This window comes from Rhinolophus ferrumequinum, chromosome 22 (assembly GCF_004115265.2).
Source record: "Rhinolophus ferrumequinum isolate MPI-CBG mRhiFer1 chromosome 22, mRhiFer1_v1.p, whole genome shotgun sequence".
Classification (NCBI taxonomy): Eukaryota; Metazoa; Chordata; class Mammalia; order Chiroptera; family Rhinolophidae; genus Rhinolophus; species Rhinolophus ferrumequinum.
This window is the reverse complement of record NC_046305.1, coordinates 47,406,106-47,426,312: the sequence shown is the minus strand read 5'-3', so window position 1 is coordinate 47,426,312 and position 20,207 is coordinate 47,406,106. Positions and strand designations below refer to the sequence as shown.

At 37.0% G+C, this 20,207-nt stretch overlaps 1 protein-coding gene across 1 annotated transcript in view; it reads right to left on the bottom strand.

The window, feature by feature from the left end:
* MAN1A2 (mannosidase alpha class 1A member 2) overlaps positions 1 to 20,207 on the bottom strand; it is a 109,117-nt gene that overhangs the window by 51,343 nt on the left and 37,567 nt on the right. The window contains exon 6 of the mRNA XM_033092721.1: positions 5,281 to 5,375. Coding sequence (XP_032948612.1) covers positions 5,281 to 5,375 — 95 coding nt within the window. The remainder of the gene's footprint in view (positions 1 to 5,280; positions 5,376 to 20,207) is intronic.

The following is a 20,207-nucleotide window of genomic DNA, read 5'->3' as shown; positions in this document are numbered from 1 at the left end:
GCTTTCAATATCATTATTGCTATTAACACTTTTCCTAGTTTGTTATTCCCCTTAAATTTTATTCATGATGCCTTATAATATCTTTAAGTTCAATATGATTGAAAAATTCAAGAGAAGCATATGCTTAAAATTTAAATATTTCCTGAAGTAAAATTTTGTCAAATGCCTGTTTCCTCTTCCTCTTTGATTGAGTTTTCCAAATTTTAGTGTAAAATCTTTTTAAAGTTCCTCATTTTTACCCACTTACTCCTTGAATAATGAGAGATCAATCCACACTGAGTATTTATCCAAAATCACAGCAGACAATTTCCTCTTAGAACCCGTCACTGAGCCCTGGCTGATAACAGAACTTCCTTCTCTGGTCAAGATGGAGAAATTCAATGACGTAGCAGTCTGAGGGTTGTATGGAGGCTGCGCAAGCTGTTGGCTGGGAAATTTCCTGTCTGTGTGGTTTCTTCTGTTTGTAATGAAGCCTTCCATATATGGTTTTCTGCTCGGCTCAGCTTCTGTTCTGCACACCCAGTTAAGTTTCATTCCATATGCTTTTGCCATCCATGTTAGAATCACACCACTGCTTATCAGACTTTTATCCGGGATAAGTGTTACCTGCATGCATTCACCATGTAAGTGTTGCGTATATATTGGTGAACAAAACGGGCATGGATCTGTTGGATGGATGTACATGTACATAGCAAGAGGATTTCAAGAAAAGGACTTCCAGTTTGTCCCCTCAGTTAACTCACGAAATTAGGGGCCATTAGGGATGACGAAGACTTTATTTATGCCTATACGTCTTGCTACTTTCTTAGAGAAAAGAATTTCAAATACACTCTCCAGATCGTCCTTCAATATCCTGATAATGAAATTTATCTCAGTAACTCCAAGGCGAACCTTCCGGTTAAAGGTTAAGCCTCCTCACAGAAATGGCACCTTCACCCTTTCATAAATCTCCGCACTTAAGGACTAGCTGAGGCCTTTGGCGGTTCGTATATACTGCTTCCCCATATTTCATCACCAGCCATTTCTCTAAAAATCCAAGTTTCTTTCCTATATTTTGTCATCTGCACATCTCTTTTTGGTTATTTCCTCCACTTATGATGCTCTACCCATCTGTATCACCTATTAATACCTTACTCCTCTACAAAAGCAAGTTCAAGGGCTCCATGAAAACTCCCTGATCTTCCTGAATACGTATCATGTTGACGCCCTCTACTTTTTAACATAGTATTTGGGTACCTGCCACACGTCACTGCACTGACTATCACAACCACGTGGCCCTGGTGGTCCTCTGAAAGTCTATATTATTCACTCACAATATCGACAGTATCTTACTTAGGGTAGTGTAGGAAAAAAATTAATTAAATGCCATTCTTTACTGAGTGTATGATATTATTATAAAAAGGAAAATATGTAACATGATACAGAGAGTAAACAAATACGAGGATATAATTACTATATTATGTCAGATGAACAAAGTCCTAGGAGTGCAACATTAAAATTTACTTAAAAATAAATAGAAAACAAATTATCTAATGTACTTTATTTAAGTGATAAAAGACATTAAATCAGCAGTATAAAAACTCTCTCAAAATTCCAGCCCCATGTGACTTTACCAGAAGTTTCTACCAAGCCTCTGAGGATAAAAACAATTCTTATACAAACTCTTCCAGAGGAGAGAGAAAGAAAGAATATTACCCAACATGTTTTATAAGACAAGCACAACCTTGGTGTCAAAACTGGACAAGAATATTAAGAGAAAAATACAGATCAATACCATATGGAAGAAAAAAAAAGATGCAAAGGTCCTAAAGAAAATATTAGCAAACAAAATCTGGCAATGTATAAAGAAAATAGTATATCATGATCAAATTGGGTTTATTCCTTGAATACAATAATAGTTTCTCATTGGAAAACAAATAAATATAAATGACTGTAATGAAAAGTTTTAGGAAAAGAATACTTAACATTTCAAAACTACAAAAAATGCTTGAAAAATTCAATAGTACAGGATTAAAAAAAAAACTTTAAAAATATTAGAAATAAATAGAACTGGCTTAAACTAGTAAGAGTTCTCTACAAAAAACCTACAGCTAACATCCTGGTAAAAACCTCACTTTCTATTGAGACAAGAATGTCCTTGAGCACCATTTCTATTCAATCAATATTGTACTGTATAAGTCCTAGCCAGCACAGTAAAGGGGCACATGAAACAAAACTGTCCTTATTCACAGGTGACATGATTATTTGTTAAAAAAAATGCAAAATAATCTCAGATAAATGATTGCTATTAACAGGAAAATTAAAATTAGGCAAGATTATTGAATTCAAAATAAGTTTACAAAAACAACTACATTCTACGTTTAAGCAGAAGATAAAAACTTTAAATAATACAATTTATCATAGCATTTTAAAAAACCAAGAATCTAAGAATAAATCTAACAAAATTTTTTCTAATTTCTGCTTGCATGACCCTGAAATCTTTTTAATGACTGAATTAGTCTCTCCTGCAGAAAAAAATTATAAACTCCAGACAAAATTCAAAATGACAATGACCTAAAGTCATTGAAGAATGAACAAAAGCAGGCAGATTCTGAGGACAGTGAAAACCTGGAAAAACTGGCCAGCTTGGGGTCAGTTTCCCATTTTTTTAATAGCTTTTCGCCCAAAGACAAAGGCCATCATGCTAGGCAAAAGAACTAAAATCTGATAGAAAACTTGCTATTTTTCTGTTTTAAAGAACTGGAAGCCAGATTTTACAGTAATTACAGCTGCTGAAAAAAAAAAGGAAGGAGGAATCCTGGGGAGAAGAGAGCCAGAGAGGGGAAGCCCCTAAGTCTGTGTATGAACTCTGCCCCTGGATGCCCTATGAACCCTGAATGCTTGAAAATAGACTCAAAGCAACACAGTTAAAGAAACGAACTGAGACAGTTTGAATTTCGACTCCAACTAAGTTAAATGACTACTTAATCTCTCTCTTTTTCACTCTCTCTCACATACACACACACGCATGCACACCTGAGAGAAATATAACAGAATCCAGAGTCTACACAACAAAACTTTCAGAATGTCCAGTGTGTATGAACAAAAACTGCCTGCTTTTGCTCATTCTTCAATGACTTTAGGTCATTGTCATTTTGAATTTTGTCTGGAGTTTATAATTTTTTTCTGCAGGAGAGACTAATTCAGTCATTAAAAAGATTTCAGGGTCATGCAAGCAAACATTCAAAATGTTACCCAGCCTCAAGTGAAAAGCTAATCAACTGAAACCAACTCCAAGATAACCCAGACGTTAAGTATACAAAGATTTTAGAACAGTTATTCTAACCATGTCTGATAAAATACAGGGGAATATGTTCACAGTGAATGAAAAGATAGGAAATATCTGCAGAGAATCAGAATCTAGTAAAAACATCTAAACAAAATTCTAAAAACTTCAAGTGTACATTTCTATAATGCATCATCTATATATCACATTGTATGTTCACCACCCAGAGTCAGTTCTCCTTCTGTCACCATATATTTGATCCCCCTTACCCTCATCTACCACCCTCCTCCCCGCTTACCCTCTGGTAACCACTAAACTATCGTCTGTGTCTATGAGTTTTCGTTTGTCTTGTTCCTTTGTTGCTTTCAGTTTTATATCCTACATATCAGTGAAATCATATGGTTCTCGACTATTTCTGTCTGACTTATTTCACTTAGCATAATTTTACTAACCATTGTCACCTCAATAAATTTTAATTTTAATTTACATAAATAAATAAATAAATAAATAAATAAATAAATAAATAAGATGATATCAGAAAGCGAAAAAAAATTCACTGGATGGGCTTAAAAGGAGATTAGAGCAACAAAGGAAATAATGAATATGAAGATAGATCAATGAAAATTATTCAAACTGAACATAGAAAAAAAAAAGATTAGAAAATAAAAACAAGAGCTTCAGGGTCCTGTGGGGCAGTAACAAAAACTCTAAAATACAAGTAATTGGAATTTCACACGGAGGTAAAGAAAGAATGGGGCAGAAAAGACATTTGAAGAAGTAATGACCAAAATTTTACCATTATATGTAGCGAAAGACATATCAGATTTCACAAGCTCATCAGCAAAGCCTAAGCAGGATGCAGAAGGAACAAAATTGGACAACAACCATTCAAATTCTGACTTATCAGAAACCATGGAAACCAGATGAGAGAGAAACAACATCATTAAAGTGTACAAAGACAAAAAAACCATCAATCAAATATTTGACATACACTGAAAATATCCTTTAACAATGAATGCAAAGACTTTTTCAAATGAAGAAAAATAGTAAGAATTCACCCCATAAATGAGCACTACAGGAAATGCTAAATAAAGTTCTTCAGGCTAAAGTGAAATGATATCAGATTAAAATTCAGATCTTCAAAGAGAAACAGAGAACACTAGATATACAGGCTGCTAAATATTAGGGTAATTAATAGACTAGTTTTCCCCTGGGTAAATATTAGACTATTATTCCCCTCAATCCTATCAAATGAACAGGTGCATTTTAAACTAATATTTTAACAATGTATTCTGAGATTTATAACATATTTGATGTAATTCACTTGACAGTATAGCATATGAATGATGGGAGGGAGAGAGGAAATGGACAGGAATGGTTGAAATGTCCCTGTACTTTAAAGTGGTACATAAAGTGGTACAGTGGTACAGTATTAATTCTGTAACATAAAGTGGTACAGTATTAATTCTGTTAACTGAAAAATTATTTACAGTGTGATTCCTATAGCAAACTCTTAAAAAAGCTAATAAATAAAAATCCTAATACAAAGCTAAAATATATTCATCAATTCAAAAGAAGTTAGATAAAAAAGAAATGAAGGAAGAGAACTTAAATCAGACCGCATTAATAATTACATATCAATAGACTAAAAGGCAGATGTTGTTGGACTGGCAAGATCCAACTATATGCTGTCTCCAAAAAAAGGACTATAATTCAACGATACAGTTAGGTTGAAAACGAATGAGTAAAAACGATATATGTACCATGAAAATAGTAAGCATAAGAAGGGCGGAATAGCTGTACTAACATCTGATAAAACAAACTTCAAGACAAAAATATTATCAGAGATGAAGCATCGTAAGGATAAAAGGGAGAAATCAGCACAAAGATCCTAACTGTGTAAGTTCCTTACAGTGGGGACAGATCATTAGAAATTTCTAAGACTAAGAAGGTCCAAAAAATCAGTGAGTCTGATTATTTCAGAACAGGAATAAGCACATAAAAGTAGAATTTACCTCTTTAGATTCACCATTGCCCAGGGAATCCCAGTAGGTGTGTTAAAGGCAGGAAGGAGTTTCTCAGCCAACTGAGCTGCTTTAATCTTGAATATCTAAGATAAAAACATGAATATTCATGAATTACAGTTATCAATTCATAAATTATAGCCATCACCATTTGCTGGTCTCTCATAGGATACACACCGCAACGTCGTACTGGATACGTAGAAGAAGTACAAGGGGGAAAATAGCATCTCTTTGATATTAGGCACCAAACAGCAGTCAGAAAAAAATGTCTGTACAATGGATAAGGAGGAAAGCTACCCAATGTGTAATGGCCTGAAATAACAATTAATGGAAAGGGAAGGATATGGTTTTTGTGTTAATAGTATCTATATTTTCAGCTGGCAAAAGATCTAAGAGAAAACATTAGACTGAAACATTCATCCATGGTACACAAGCTTAGTACAAATATTAAAACAAAAGAGATGTTAAACTAATTTGGATAAATACCCTTAAAGTACTATAATCACGTCTATGTCTCAACATTTTCCATCAAGGTTTATGCAAATTATTAAAGGAAAACAAGTTTGAGTTCGCAGTCCAAGTTTAATTTGAGAGTTATAAATGCTTCATCGCTTGGTCCCTATTGCTGCTTTTTTTGGTACCCCCCAAAATAAATTACCTAAATATCAGTGGTTTCCAAACCTTTAAAATCATGTATTACTACTAACGAAGATATATATATCGCAAAATTTCTAATATTCTTAGCATATCAAAATTGATAGGTTTGTGTACCCCACTTTGGAGACTATTGACTTAAGAGGCTCCAAACTGAGATGGGGTCGTAATATCCTATTATGAAAAGTGGCACGTTCTCCTGTATGTCGCAAACCTATCTTCTGTCAAATTGATTTCAAATTGATTGGTTATTTAAGGACCCATCTTTTCACCGCAGTCAAGTGTTTTTGATAAAATATTATTAGATGCTTCAAATAAGTAAGTATTTGAAGGATGGGAACAGATCAAACTAAGGTTATATTAAATAAAGCACACCACTATTGGGGTTAGAAAATATTAGAGAGAAATATGTCCAAGTAGACAAAGAAATATGTGAAGATACTTGCAAGGTTCCTTAAAGATGGCAAAACTTCTTAGCAGAACTTTTAATTAGATAGTCTCATAAATCAACAAGCTACCATTTCCTTGAATACTTACTTGAATACAAAAATTCCAATGAAAAATGTAACAATTTATGGTAAAAATTTTAATAATTTTCTCATATTCATCCCATTAATTCAGAAAAGGAAATGTAAATTCAGTTCTCTCTGTATTAACATTTATGTTAGTAAAGATTAAGTTACATTACATCATAAACAGATACTGCTTCTATTTACCACGAGGACAAAAGGACTAAGCTCTTATCTAAGAACTAATATGAATGTCATGTATTTATTAATCACATTTTTGTACCATATTTTTTCTATATACAAAATCACCAAAATGGTAAAATGTCTTACAAACATTAACTTTTTCTAAATAGAAAGCATCCTTATTTTACTTCCAGAAGTAATCAATGACATATTTTCTAATTTTCAACTACCTGTGTCATCAATAACAGTTAACATATATAGTAACCAGTTATAGTATACAGCCCCCCAAAAAATCCTAATGTCATTGAGAAAAATTTCCTTATAAATAGTATGTCTACCTTAATTTATTCACGAATATACAAAACCTTTAACGAGAAATACATCATAGATTACATTCCCTATTTCAGAACAATATTTTGGTAGACAACAGCAACAGCTAATTTTAAAAAAAATTGTTTTTAGTATGCAATGCAGAAAATACAAAATCCAAAAAGTATCAATTCTTTTCCAGCCCTATCCCTCAACTACACAGTTCCTTCCTTCTACAATGCAAACAGCTATCACTTTCTTGACCATCTAGTAAATATTTTGGGCTAAATCAGTTCCATGGTATGCAAAAAAAATCCTCCTTTTCCGGCTCTCCCAGAAACAGAAATTCTCTTACGGTTTATACACACAGAGCCTTCGTCTCTGTCTCTTTCAAACACAGAATATCATACACTCTATTCTGAACCTGCTTATTTCTTTGATCGTGCCCTGGAGATCTTTCCAAATCAAACCACAACGGTCGCTGCCTCCTTGACTTCAGTGGCTGCAGAATGTCCCCTTCTGTGGATATACGCGTGTGGCAGAAGTCTTTCTTGCATCACGCTGAGCATCACTCTACTGCGTGGGAAATTACAGACATGGTCCCACAGGGACCCGCCTCCTTGGCATCTCCTTTCTTGAAGATTGAGATGTATATTGAATGTTTCCAGTCTATAAGCCATCGTTTTGTTTTCCATATTTGTTGACATATTCTTGTTAGGATTTTGACAATTCATTCTCTGTGGCGTGAAATAAATTTATTATTATCCCAGCTACTCTAGTGGTTTCTTTCTTCCCAATACTTTCAGGGCGGCTTTCACTTCATTTTCTAGAATTACAGGTTCTTCCTCATAGGAAGGAATCTTGTTCAAAGGTATCTGTCATCCTTTCATCTCTTCTGTATAGGTTTTCATTATATCTTTTCCACCTTACCTTTATTTTCTTCTGGTCAGACAAGGTGTTTCCTTGTTGGTCATTCAGCATTCCTAGTCTAGGTTTGAAATTCCCTTTTATTTCTTGAATCTTCTGGTAGAGATCTCATTTTTCCTTTTTTGTTCTCATCTGTCTTCTTACATTGACAATTGTATAGTTTTCTTTATTGTTACGTGATAGTTGTTGAAAAACTGTGTTCAGGTGTCTAACCTGATTTTTTCACCTTTTACTTCTGCCCCTCGGCTGTCTCTTAACAATTTTTAGTGTTCCTTCTCTCATTTGTCTCGATTTTTCTTTCCTTTTTACTCCAGCATTGTCTTTTCACATTCTTTCCTAATATTTCTAGTTTCGGTCCACAGCTCTTCTTGTTCTCAGTCAGTTAAGTTTAACAGTGCAAATCTGTTTTTTATGTGGACTTTAAATCCATCAGGAATGTTATTTACACTCTATTTTGGCACTGCGATTCTTTCACTGCTCTTCCTCGGCTGCACCTTAACGTTTGATGTTAGCAGTTCACGATCAGTACCCCAATCTGTTCCTGGTCTTGTTCTGGCAGAGAGAATACAGCTTCTCCCTCTCCTGCATCCAATTACACAGTCTATTTGATTTCCATATCGGCCATCTGGTGATGTCCATGTACACAGTCGTCTGTTTGGTTGTTTGAAGCATGTGTTTGTGATGAACAAGTTGTTGGCTTTGCAGAAATCCATGAACTGATCTCCTGCTTCCTTTCTGACCCCCAGCACAGATTTTCCAATGATATTTGATTCTGTTTTATTTCCTACTTTTGCATTCCAGTCACCGATAATTATCAGCACGTCTTCTTCTGGTGTGTGATCATTTTTTTCTTGGATACTGGCATAAAAGCTTTCATCTTCTTGAGCCTAGTATTTGGAGCGTAGACTTGAATGACAGTTATGTTAGCAGGTTTTCCTAGAAGTATGACTGATATTAGTCGGTCAGAACTTGCACTGCAGCCCCTAACTGCCTCAGTTTTTAAGCCACTCCATTTCTTTTTTGTCATTTCCGGAGTAGCACCCTTTGTAGCTGCCAGACGAGGAATGTCCCATTCCCGTCCATTTCAGTTCACTAACACCGAGCAATGTTCAGACGTTCCTTTTCTTACCGTGGTCCATGCTTCTCACGTTCCACCTTCTGACTGCGGGTGTTCTGCGGCGGCGTGCTTTCCTTCAGCCTGTGTGCACACCAGCCTCTGGATGTCCTCAGCTTTGGGCCAGGTGCATCATTAACAACAACGCCATTCAGGGTTGTTCTCTGCTCTTCCCCAGTAAATAGTTTTAGTGCTTTCTGACCTGAGAGTCTCATCTTTCGGCACTATCTCATGTTTCATTCTGGACTGTCCCATCATAGGATTTTCAAAGTAAAACCAAAGATTACAACAAGAAAAGACAATCAGAAAAGCAAATGCAGCAGTGGACCCACTGCACAGTATGTGGGTCCAAACCACATGGGCTCGAGTCCGTGGTGTTGCAACCACCAAATGCCTACGAAATGTAAGCACCCCTGGGGACAGACAGAGATACAGACGTAGACACGGTAAGATTAACTAATTCAAGGTGCAGGAATACGTCTATACATAGACGTATTCCTATACCTTACATTATTTATTCTTAACTATTACAGTCAATAACTAAATTCGTCAAACATTTTACTAATTTATTGCACACCTATATCTTACATCCTCCCTCTTGAATGACAACTTGGCTAACATAAACCTGGGTTGGCAGGTATTTTATCTCAGCAGTTTAAATATACGTATTACTCCAACGTCTCTGGCATCTACTGCTGCTGAGAACTCTGCTGTCAGGTGCCATTCTTTTGTAAGCAATCAGCCCTTTCTCTCTGGTACTTTTAACATTTCCTTCCTCATTCTTGCTATTTGTTCAAATACCGATTCTCTATCCATTCTATCATTTATTTCATTAAACTCATCTACGACTCCTACTAAACATTCTTTGAAACTTCTCACTCTATTTTGTACTCTCAACATTTCTTAATCTCTCTTTCTCATTCTCTATCTTGCTCTCTGCATGAATTTTCATTATTACCATGAACAAGGGTATCCATAAAAGCTAGACAGGTGCTCCTTAGGCCCAAGTGAAGGTTACTGCAAAACTAGGTTAACACAGACGTACAAACATATTTACACACACCTCCCACTCAAAATTAGCCTGCAAACAATATTTCAAAACGCATGATAAAATCTAAGATTTTATTCCACTTACAAGCTAACAAGTTAGCCTGCTACAGATTAATGAATATTGGCAGCCGACTGAAGACCCATGAGTCAGAGATAAAAACTGTCTTATTCATGGCAAAGTAGCCGCCAAAGTTTCAAGTTCATTTACATTGGTTGGACATGCCCCACCCTCACCCCCCACCCAAATCCCACAGCGACGATCCAAAGGGTGATTAAGGATTCCTGCACACACAGTGGGCCGTGTTACAGGAGAAGAACACTGAACTTGGAGAATCTCTTTTATACTAAGTGAAAGCAAGCCTATTTGATGACATTAACTCATCCCCGCAAGCACAACCCTGACGACCTGGGTATGGAGACTTGGGGCCTGTATTCTTGGTATTCCTCGCAAAAGCGTGTGAGGACACTCAAGCACTAGCGTAGACTGCTTTCCTAACACTTCACACGTCAGCTGCGCCTTCCTCCAGCAGCAGCTGAATCCACTTGGCAGTTTTTCTAACACTTGCAGATCTGGCCATATCCCCATCTCCCCTCAGCTAAGGACAGCGACAGGAGGACAGCCCGCCACCACTGTCATCACAGGTCTGTTTCCGTTCCGCTCTGCACAGCCCTTCCTCTTAAGTTGCTAAGATGTAGTAATTAAACCTTTTCCCCGCATTCCCTCAGCCCTGATCGCTTCACGTAGGAGCCACCACCATGACACCTCAGAGTATTTTTTAAAAGTATAGTTGATATACAATATTATATTCGTTTCAGGTGTACAACATAGTGATTGTACATTTACAAACCTTATGATGTGGTCACCATAAGTCTAGTTACCATCTGTCACCATAAAAGTCATTACGATATTACTGACTCTACTCCCCGTGAGACTCATTTTATCCCCGTCACTTACTTATTTTATATCTGGAATTTTGTGCCTCTTAATCCCCTTCACCTTTTTCATCCATCCTCTCACTTCCCCTCCACCCCACCCCACCCCACCCCGGGCAATTATCAATTTATTCTCTGTATCTATGAGTCTATTTCTGTTTTTGTTTTGTTTGTTCGTTTGGGGTTCTTTTTAATTCCACATGTAAGTGAAATCATACAGTATTGGACTTTGTGTGTCAGACTTATTTCACAGCATAATACCCTCTAGGTGTTCTTTTTTTAAAAAAGATTTTATTGGGGAATATTGGGGAACAATGTGTTTCTCCAGGGCCCATCAGCTCCAAGTCGTTGTCCTTCAATCCAGTTGTGGAGGGCGCAGCTCAGCTCCAAGTCCAGTTGCCATTTTCAATCTTAAATTGCAGGGGGCGCAGCCCACCATCCCATGTGGGAACTGAACTAGCAATCTTCTCGTTGAGAGCTTGCGCTCTAACCAACTGGGCCATCCAGCTGCCCCTCTGGCAGCTCAGTGGCAGCTCATTGTCTTCAATCTAGTTGTGGAGGGCGCAGCTCACTGGCCCATGTGGGAATCGAACCGGCAACCCTGTCGTTCAGAGCTCATGCTCTAACCAACTGAGCCATCCAGCCGCCCTCCAAGTATTCTTTTTAACCTCGCACTTACCAAGTTAGCTTTATGCCTAGTTAATAATTCTTTACATTAAATTCTCTCTGTTCAAATAACTGGCATAGATTCTGTCTCCTAACTGGACCCTGAATAAATAATCCATATTTTGTTATTATCCATTATTAAATACACGCTCATTTTAAAAACCAAGATAATGAAAAAAGTAAAAGGAAAAAATTTTTAAATCATACAGTCCCTGTATTCTGAACCAAATACTATTAATATTTTGATATATTTACATCTTCTCTTTTTCTGTACATATACAAGATTTTAAGTAGTTGGATTTTTATTCTATCTTTTCCTGCTACTAACATAACAAAGTGCCTTTCCATTTTACAAAATCATCTATTTTACTGTATCTATTTTCTCTCCTCCTACTCATTACTCAACGTATCCCGACATGGCTTCTGGCCCCATCATTTCACTGAAATGGATCTTGTGAAGAATTAGCCACACATTTGAGCAAAGAGCATTTGCAGTCGTTACTAACTAGTTCCTCCTTAAAATACTTTCTTCCCTTATGTTCAACAATTCTGTAATCTCCCTGATTCCTTCACTGACTCATCTCCTTCATTCACATGTGACTTTTACTTGTGTTTCTTGAGGCTGGATTCTAAGTCCCCTTCTCTATTCTGTATCATTGTCTCTCTGAACTATTTCACATGCACTTGCTTTCAATTATCAGCTACACAGCAACTGACTCTCAGATTTATCTCTCCACTCAAGACATTTCCAATAAGCACCAGACCCACTGCATCTGTCTACTACCTGTATCTATGGCAATATCCCCTCGAGCTCAAAATACTTAAAATGAAATGATCTTCCTCTCCCAACCTACCATTCTTAAACTGTTCAATACCTAATAAGTGTCACACCATCAGTCTAGTACCAAAATGCTGAAACCTGGAGACAGGGCCATTCCTCCTCCTGCCTCATTTCCCCCTCCCAAAATATCACCCAATCGTTTGGAATTCGCCTCCCTAGTCCCTTGAAATCATTTATATCTCTCATGTCTAAAAACCCATCTTAGTCCAAGCTGCCATTATTTCCTACCCAAAATACTGCAATGGCTAACTGACTGGATTAATGGAACACACACACAGGTCTACAACTTTCTTTTACCACAGAATATACCAAGCATATTCTTCTTAGTTAAAATATATCCAATTGATGTTCATAGTTGTACAGTATTCTACAGTAAGGCATGTATTAATGTATTCCATTCCCTTCTAGATAAATATTGGGATCTCTTCAAATACTGGCTACTACAGACACACTACTGCAATGAAATAGCCTTCTAAATACACCTTATGTATCCACATTGTTACTTTTAGAGAATATATTCCTAGAAGTGAGATATTAGGTCAAACAGAATTTTAAATTTTAACTGTTTACTTGACGCCACCAAATTATTTTCCAAAAAGGTTGTATCATTTGTATTTCCTCTAACAGTTTATCATACATGGTTTAAAATTCAAATTACACATTTAATTACATACTATACATTTAAAGTGGGTGCATTTTATCGTATGTATATTAACCTCAATTAGAGTTGCTTAAAATAAAGAAAAGTAATCTGGGCCTTGAAGTTCAGAAGGCCCGGGCAGAAAACATGGAAGGATGAAAGTCTATTTCAGGCAGAAAATTGTGGTTCAGTTTTATAAACAGAGGGAAATAAGACAATGTGGTCTAAATACATAGTTTCACGTATGAGGTCTGACAATTAAGTTCGAGAACTTGTTGCAACGATGTTGCTAACCTTTTTTGATATCAGAGGTATTCATTATGAATTTGTACCAACTGGACAATTAGCCAAGTTTACTATTTGCAAGTGCTGAAAAGGCTGCGTGAAAAAGTTAGACGACCTGAACTTTTTGCCAACAATTCATGGCTCTTGCATCACGACAATGCACCAGCTCACAGGGCACCATCTCTGAGGGAGTTTTTAGCCAGTAAACAAATATCTGTATTGGACCACCCTCCGAATTCACCAGATTTGGCCCCCAATGACTTCTTTCTTTACCCGAAGATAAAGGAAATAGTGAAAGGAAGACATTTTGATGACACTCAGGACATCAATGGTAATACGACGACAGCTCTGACAGCCATTCCAGAAAAAGTCTTCCAAAATTGCTTTGAAGGGTGGACTAGATGCTTTCGTCGGTGCATAGCTTCCCAAGGGGAGTACTTCGAAGGTGACCGTAGTGATATTCAGCAATGAGGTATGCAGCACTTTTTCTAGGATGAGTTAGCGAACTTAATTGTCAGACCTCATTTGCAGAATTCGGGGCTTCTCCTCTGTGGCTCCCTCCTTCCTGGATTCCACCACTAAATTTCAAATCCAAACTGTGTTCTGATTTGTCAAACCAGTAATCATAACCAAAATTATCAGCTATGAGTTGGTATTAGTACTGTGACTTTAAACATGTATGAATGTGTACAAATGTGCAGACAAACTCTCATACTTAACAGGAAAATGTTTGAGAGTGTATTTTAAATGTCATCTGGGTCAGCAAAGCTTAGTGGAATGTTTTGCCCAATCACAAGTGCTTCTGTAGAAAATAAAAAGCTTGAATTTTCAATGGAAATAGCAGCAATTTCTAAAGCACAATCAGGTTTTCCAAATTACAATGATTAATGCAGTTAGAACAATAATGGTTAATATCTAAACCAGAAAAAATATATATGCTAACATTTTTTCCCCAGAACTTTACTTAAAGGAACTTAGGTCAAACAAGGATACTCTGTCTTAGAAAATACCCCTGAATTTATTCAGAAACGATCTTACCCTATAGACAATACAGTACCATTTGTGGTGTGGTAAAGAAAGATTTTGTTGTTGTTTCTTTTATTTTGTTTTTATCTGTGAAATATGTATTAAACTCCACATAACCATTTTTCCACTTTATCTGACAGATTTCAGATGCAGCTATCCACATAAATTATGTTATTATCTTTCTCAGGGAAGGTTGCCACTTTGATAACCATTAAAAAATGAGAAGAGACAACGCTGTAAAAGAAATGCCATCTATTTGAGGCTGGCATCAAGTAAACATAATAAATCACCAAGGTTTTTAAACCTGTGAGTATTTAATATAAATAGCCTTGTTCTGAGAAAATAAAATGATAAAGTTTCCCATTTATGATATTAATAAATCAACAGGAGAGAGGAACACTTTGTTAGGATGGCACGTAACCCTCATAGGGTTCCCTATGAAAATAAGGAATGCAGGAAATAGAATGCATGAAATGTCCTGTAAGAAAAGCATTTCGCCATGTTATAAGTTATAGTTAATTTTCTGGCTTATGTGAGACATAGGAATTTACTGTTTTTCTGGTATTAGAATAATGTCATATTCAAATTACTTGTCTATGTTTTATTTATTTTCAGCAGACGTCATGGATTTGTTGGTTTCCCAGAATACATGTGGATTAGAGCTTTCAATGTAAAATGATCAAGGAGAAAAATAAAATGGTCAGTAAAATTCTATTGCAGGAGAAAGTCAGAAAAGTAAATCATGTCCCCTTTACTTTTTACTTGAGTAGACTATAACCCCAGAAATTAATATGCGGTATCTATTTTAAAATAAGTAAAAGGTCCCCACCCTTTAGAAACAGAATATTCACCACAGATGAATAGGAGGAAGAAAAGTAAAGTACTATCTACTGAGTCAGGGAGTATGTCAGGTACTTCCACATAATGTAACCTCACAGCTCTCAAGTGAGCACTCATATTTTCACAGATGAAGAAAAGTAAGTTACAGAAGGTAAATCCTTTGCCAAATACCCTCACAAAAGGGAGGCAGAGCGGGGACTCAAACCTCCAACTCCAAAGCATATGCGCTTCCCTCCACCTCCAAATGTTTCTTACTGAGGCACAAAAATGGCAAAAAGAGAAATACTGGTAACATCATGTACTTTGTCAGCATTTCAGTGTTTTCCTATGACAACAGCAACCAAAATTTCAACGTTTTGCTTCAACTTTCAGATAGGGAGCCTAATGTGAAACCACCAACTACACACAAAACATTTACTACTTCCTCTACACAGCCAGAGGAGCACGGAAGTGAGGGGGAAAACGCTCTCCTTTCTCAAGGACACGGGGGGGGGGGGGGGTCTGAAACTGAAAACAACAAAATAGTTCTGTTTTCTTCCTTCATTGTTTAAAAATACTTCACTGCAGAAGCTCCTGAAGTTGAGGTCTGTGGCCAGAAGGCACGACTGGAGTTGGTAGTGATGTCCTGCAGAGGGCTTGGGACCAACATGAGGAAGGGAAGGCAAACCAAGCAACGGGCGCAACGTCTCAGAAGAGTCCATGTGAAGAAGCAGCACCCCACAAGGCACAGCCTGGCGAGGTCAGCAAAGTGGTGTCATAAGCAAAGGGTACATACACAGGGTGCCAAAAAAATGCATACACATTTTAAGAAAGGAAAAAGACTATTAAGAGTATAATGCTTAATATATACTGATTACAAAGGATGAAAACAAGTCACGTTTGACTTCTGCAATTACCAGAGGTGCTCAAAGCGGTTACCATCAGCGTCCAGACACTTCTGATTATGGCGAACTACTGCACGAGCAACGCTGACCAAAGGGTCCACTTGTAGACATTTTTTTGGCACTCCTGGTATATGAGGAATATTAGGAGGCAGGTTTCTCACTATCAGAAAAGAGAATTTGAAATACGAAAAGGCAGAAAGTTAGAATAAACCTTACGGTGCTGGGTTGAAATTAGAGGTACTGGTGTGAATTCATGGCTTCCAGTATGTACAGATCGAAGCAGAAAGGAGTATGGACAAAGCGACCCTCTCTGAGGCACAGGCTTACAGGTGCTATGTCCACGACGTCTGTAGTTACTCCCTCCACTGAAGTCTTGAACCCTCAAAGTCACCCATGAGGGTTGGAATCAACTTCTTCTACACTTCTGTTAACAGTGATATTTTGACTTCTTCCCAGGAACTGAGAACGCTCTTAAAGACATGTGGAATGGTGAATCCTTTCCATACGGGTTTCAATTTACATAGGAAATAAAAGTAGCCAGAATAGCCAAAACACTTTTGAGAAGGAACAAAATTGGAGGACTCCCACAACCTGATGTCAAGACTTTCCATGAAGCCATAATAGTGACCACAGTGTCGGAACGGGAAAAGGACAGACACAGATCGACAGAACCAAGTCTGGAAGTGGACTCCTCACACATATATGGTCCACTGATCTCAAGAAAGATGCAAAGTCACTGAAATAGAGAAAGAGTAGTCTTCTCAACAAATGGTGCTAGAATTTTTGGATGTGTACATGGAAAGAAATGAAGCTCCACCTATCCCTCAGAGCATACAGTGGTCCTCCCTTATCCCCAGGGGAGACGTTCCAAGACTACCGTGGACGCCTGAAACCACGGAGAGTACCGACCCCTCTATATACTGGTTTTCCTATACATACGTGTCTGTGATAAAGTTTAACTTATAAATTAGACACAGTAAGACATTAACAATAACTAATAAAACAGAACAAGTACAACAAGATACTGCAATACAATGCTGTGACTGTGGTATGTATCTCTTTCTTCTCTCAGAATACCTTACTGTACTGTACTCCTCCTCCTTCCTGTGACTGATGAGAGATAAAATGCCAAACCTATTCCTGAATCTGTGTGACCATCGTTTACGTGCAGTAAATGGCTGTGTCATTCATTTCAGGGGACCCCTTGCTGATGTCTTCGTACAGGCTGAGTACTTTCTGCTTCCACACATCGCTGTCAATGGAACATGTTTTCAGTTCACGTCTTCCACCCACAAATCTAATGCTTCTTCCATCTTAACTAAGCACTTATCTCATACTGTGGCCGGAACTTCGGCAGTTTGAAGTCTGGCAGCAAAACTAGCACAAATTTCTTTTTCCTTCTTCACAAGGGCACAGATAGAAGATTCATTCTTACTGCAGATCTTAGCAACCTTAGCATACGATTTATTTTCTTTCTTAAGTAGAAAACTTTCACCTTTTCACCTAAAGGAAGCACTTCACAGTTTCTCTTTGGCACATTCAAATTGCCAGAGCTTCACTACTGTTATGCTTTGGGACCATTATTAAGTAAAATAAGGGTCACCTGAACACAAACACTGTGACACCACGACAGTCGAGCTGATAACCGAGAGGGCTACCAAGTGACTAATGGGCGGCTTGTGTGGACATGCTGAAAAAAGGGGTGATTCCCGTCCCCGGCAGGATGGAGTGGACAGTGCAAGGTTTCATCCCATTATTTAGAATGGTGCACAATTAAACATTTATAAATTCTTTATTTCTGGAATTTTCCATTTATATTTTCAAACCACAGATGACAACAGGTAACTAAAACTGTGGAAACTGAAACCATGGTTAAGGGCCGGGGGGGGTCTACTGTTTGCAGCATTTAACTCAAAATAGATTATAGATTTAAAAATAAAAATGAAGGGGCAGCCGGCTAGCTCAGTTGGTTAGAGCACCTGCTCTTAACAAGGTTGCCGGTTCAATTCCCGCATGGGATGGTGGGCTGCACCCCCTGCAACTAGACTGAAAACGGCAACTGGACTTGGAGCTGAGCTGCGCCCTCCACAACTAGACTAAAGGATAACGACTTGACCTGGAGCTGATGGGTCCTGGAAAAAAACACAATTACCCAATAAAATTTTAAAAAGTAAACATGCAGTAAAACTATAATACTCTTAAAAGAAATCATGTAATACGTTTAGAAGGAAAATCTCTGGGACTCTGGATTAGGCAAACATTTCTTAAATAAAATACCAAAAGCATGAACCACATAAAATAAAACCAATAAACTGCACTTCTTCAAGAGGTAACAACTTCAGTTCTTCAAAAGATACTGTTAAGTCACTGAAAAGACAAGCCCCAGACAGGGAGAAAATACTTGCAAACACATAGTTTATTAAAGGCCTATGTCTGGAATATACAAAAATCCACACACTGTGGCCGTAAGAAACAAACAAAACAAATTTTTAATGGGAAAAGATGTGAACAGACAATTCACCAAAGGACACGTATGACGTCAAATAAGCACATGACAAGGTACTCAACATCATTTCTATCCCGAGGTAAAAGCAAAACAAAACCACAGTCAGATACTAGTACACTGCTATTAGAACCGCCAAACAGTATTACTAAAGAAACTCACAGTACCAAGTATTGGTCACGATGGGAGGCAAATACTGGAAAAGAGTCTGGTAGTTTCTTTCAAAGTTAAATACACACTTCTAGGTATATACGATACCCAACAGAAATGAAAGTTTACGGTCCTACAGAAATCTATAGGCAAGTGTTTATAGCAGCTTTGTTCATAATTTCCAAAGCTAAAAACATATCCATTAGTAAATAAACTGTGTTATATCCACACAACGGAATACTATACAGCAGTAAAAAAGAGTAACAACTAAACACATGGATGAACCTCAAATGAATTACACTACATCAAAGCAGCCAGTATTCCTAATCGTAGGGACAAAAACAGATCAGTAGTTACCAGAGCCTGGCAGTAAGGGTGGTGTGACCCTCAGTAGGAAAACAGTATTTTGGGGAATGATGGAATTCTTCTGTGTCTTGACTGTGCTGGTGGTTACTAGACTGTATTCACTGTCAAAACTCACATAAGTATACAATAAAATGGGTGCATTTTACTCTTAAGTGACAACACAATAAATCTAACTTTAAAAATACTACTATCAATTAATTTACAATGATTTTATTCAAATAAGCTAGGTCAGAGTTTATAGAACCAGCATTTCCAAAATCACCTTTAACAAGGAGTCTTGATAAAAACACACATAAATAATGGTCTCCACACTAAACCAGCTGAGAATCACAGTCCTGTGGAGAAGGGCTTGGAATCTTCATTAAAAAAAAAAAATACCCTATGTGATTCTGATACACACTGAAGGTTGAAATATACTTGGCCGAGCATAAGACATTTATTTTATGAAATGTGAATTGAAGTTTTCTAGCTAGAAAGATAGGTTGGAAGCATAATAAAGTTACATAATAAAGTCTGACAGTCAAATTACAAATTAATGTTATTTATCTGACATTATATATTAAATACCAGCATCTTCAAACATATTACTTATAAAAAAACATAAAAAACAGTACATGAATATCTCACTCTTTACACACAAAAGTAGATGAAATATTTAAATGTAAACATGTAAAATTATAAAAATCCAGAAGAAAAATGAGAATTTTTGTTTTGTGATAACACAGACATGGGGAAAGCTTTCGGAACAAAATCTAGACGCCACAAAGGTAAAAAAAATAAAAATAAAAATAAAAATAAAATAAAATAAAGTCCTAAAAATGACTACTTTAAGGTTAACCACAAAAACTAAAAACTAAAGACAACACAGAAATCCATCTTACAACACATGTAACAAAAGATGAATTTTTTTAACTTACAAAGAGCTCTTACAATCATTTAGACAACAAACCAATTAAATACATTGGCGAAGCAGCTTCTCAGAAAATGATATAGAAATGACTGAAACCTGCTTCCTTTAGTTTCTCTTTCTCCCCCTCT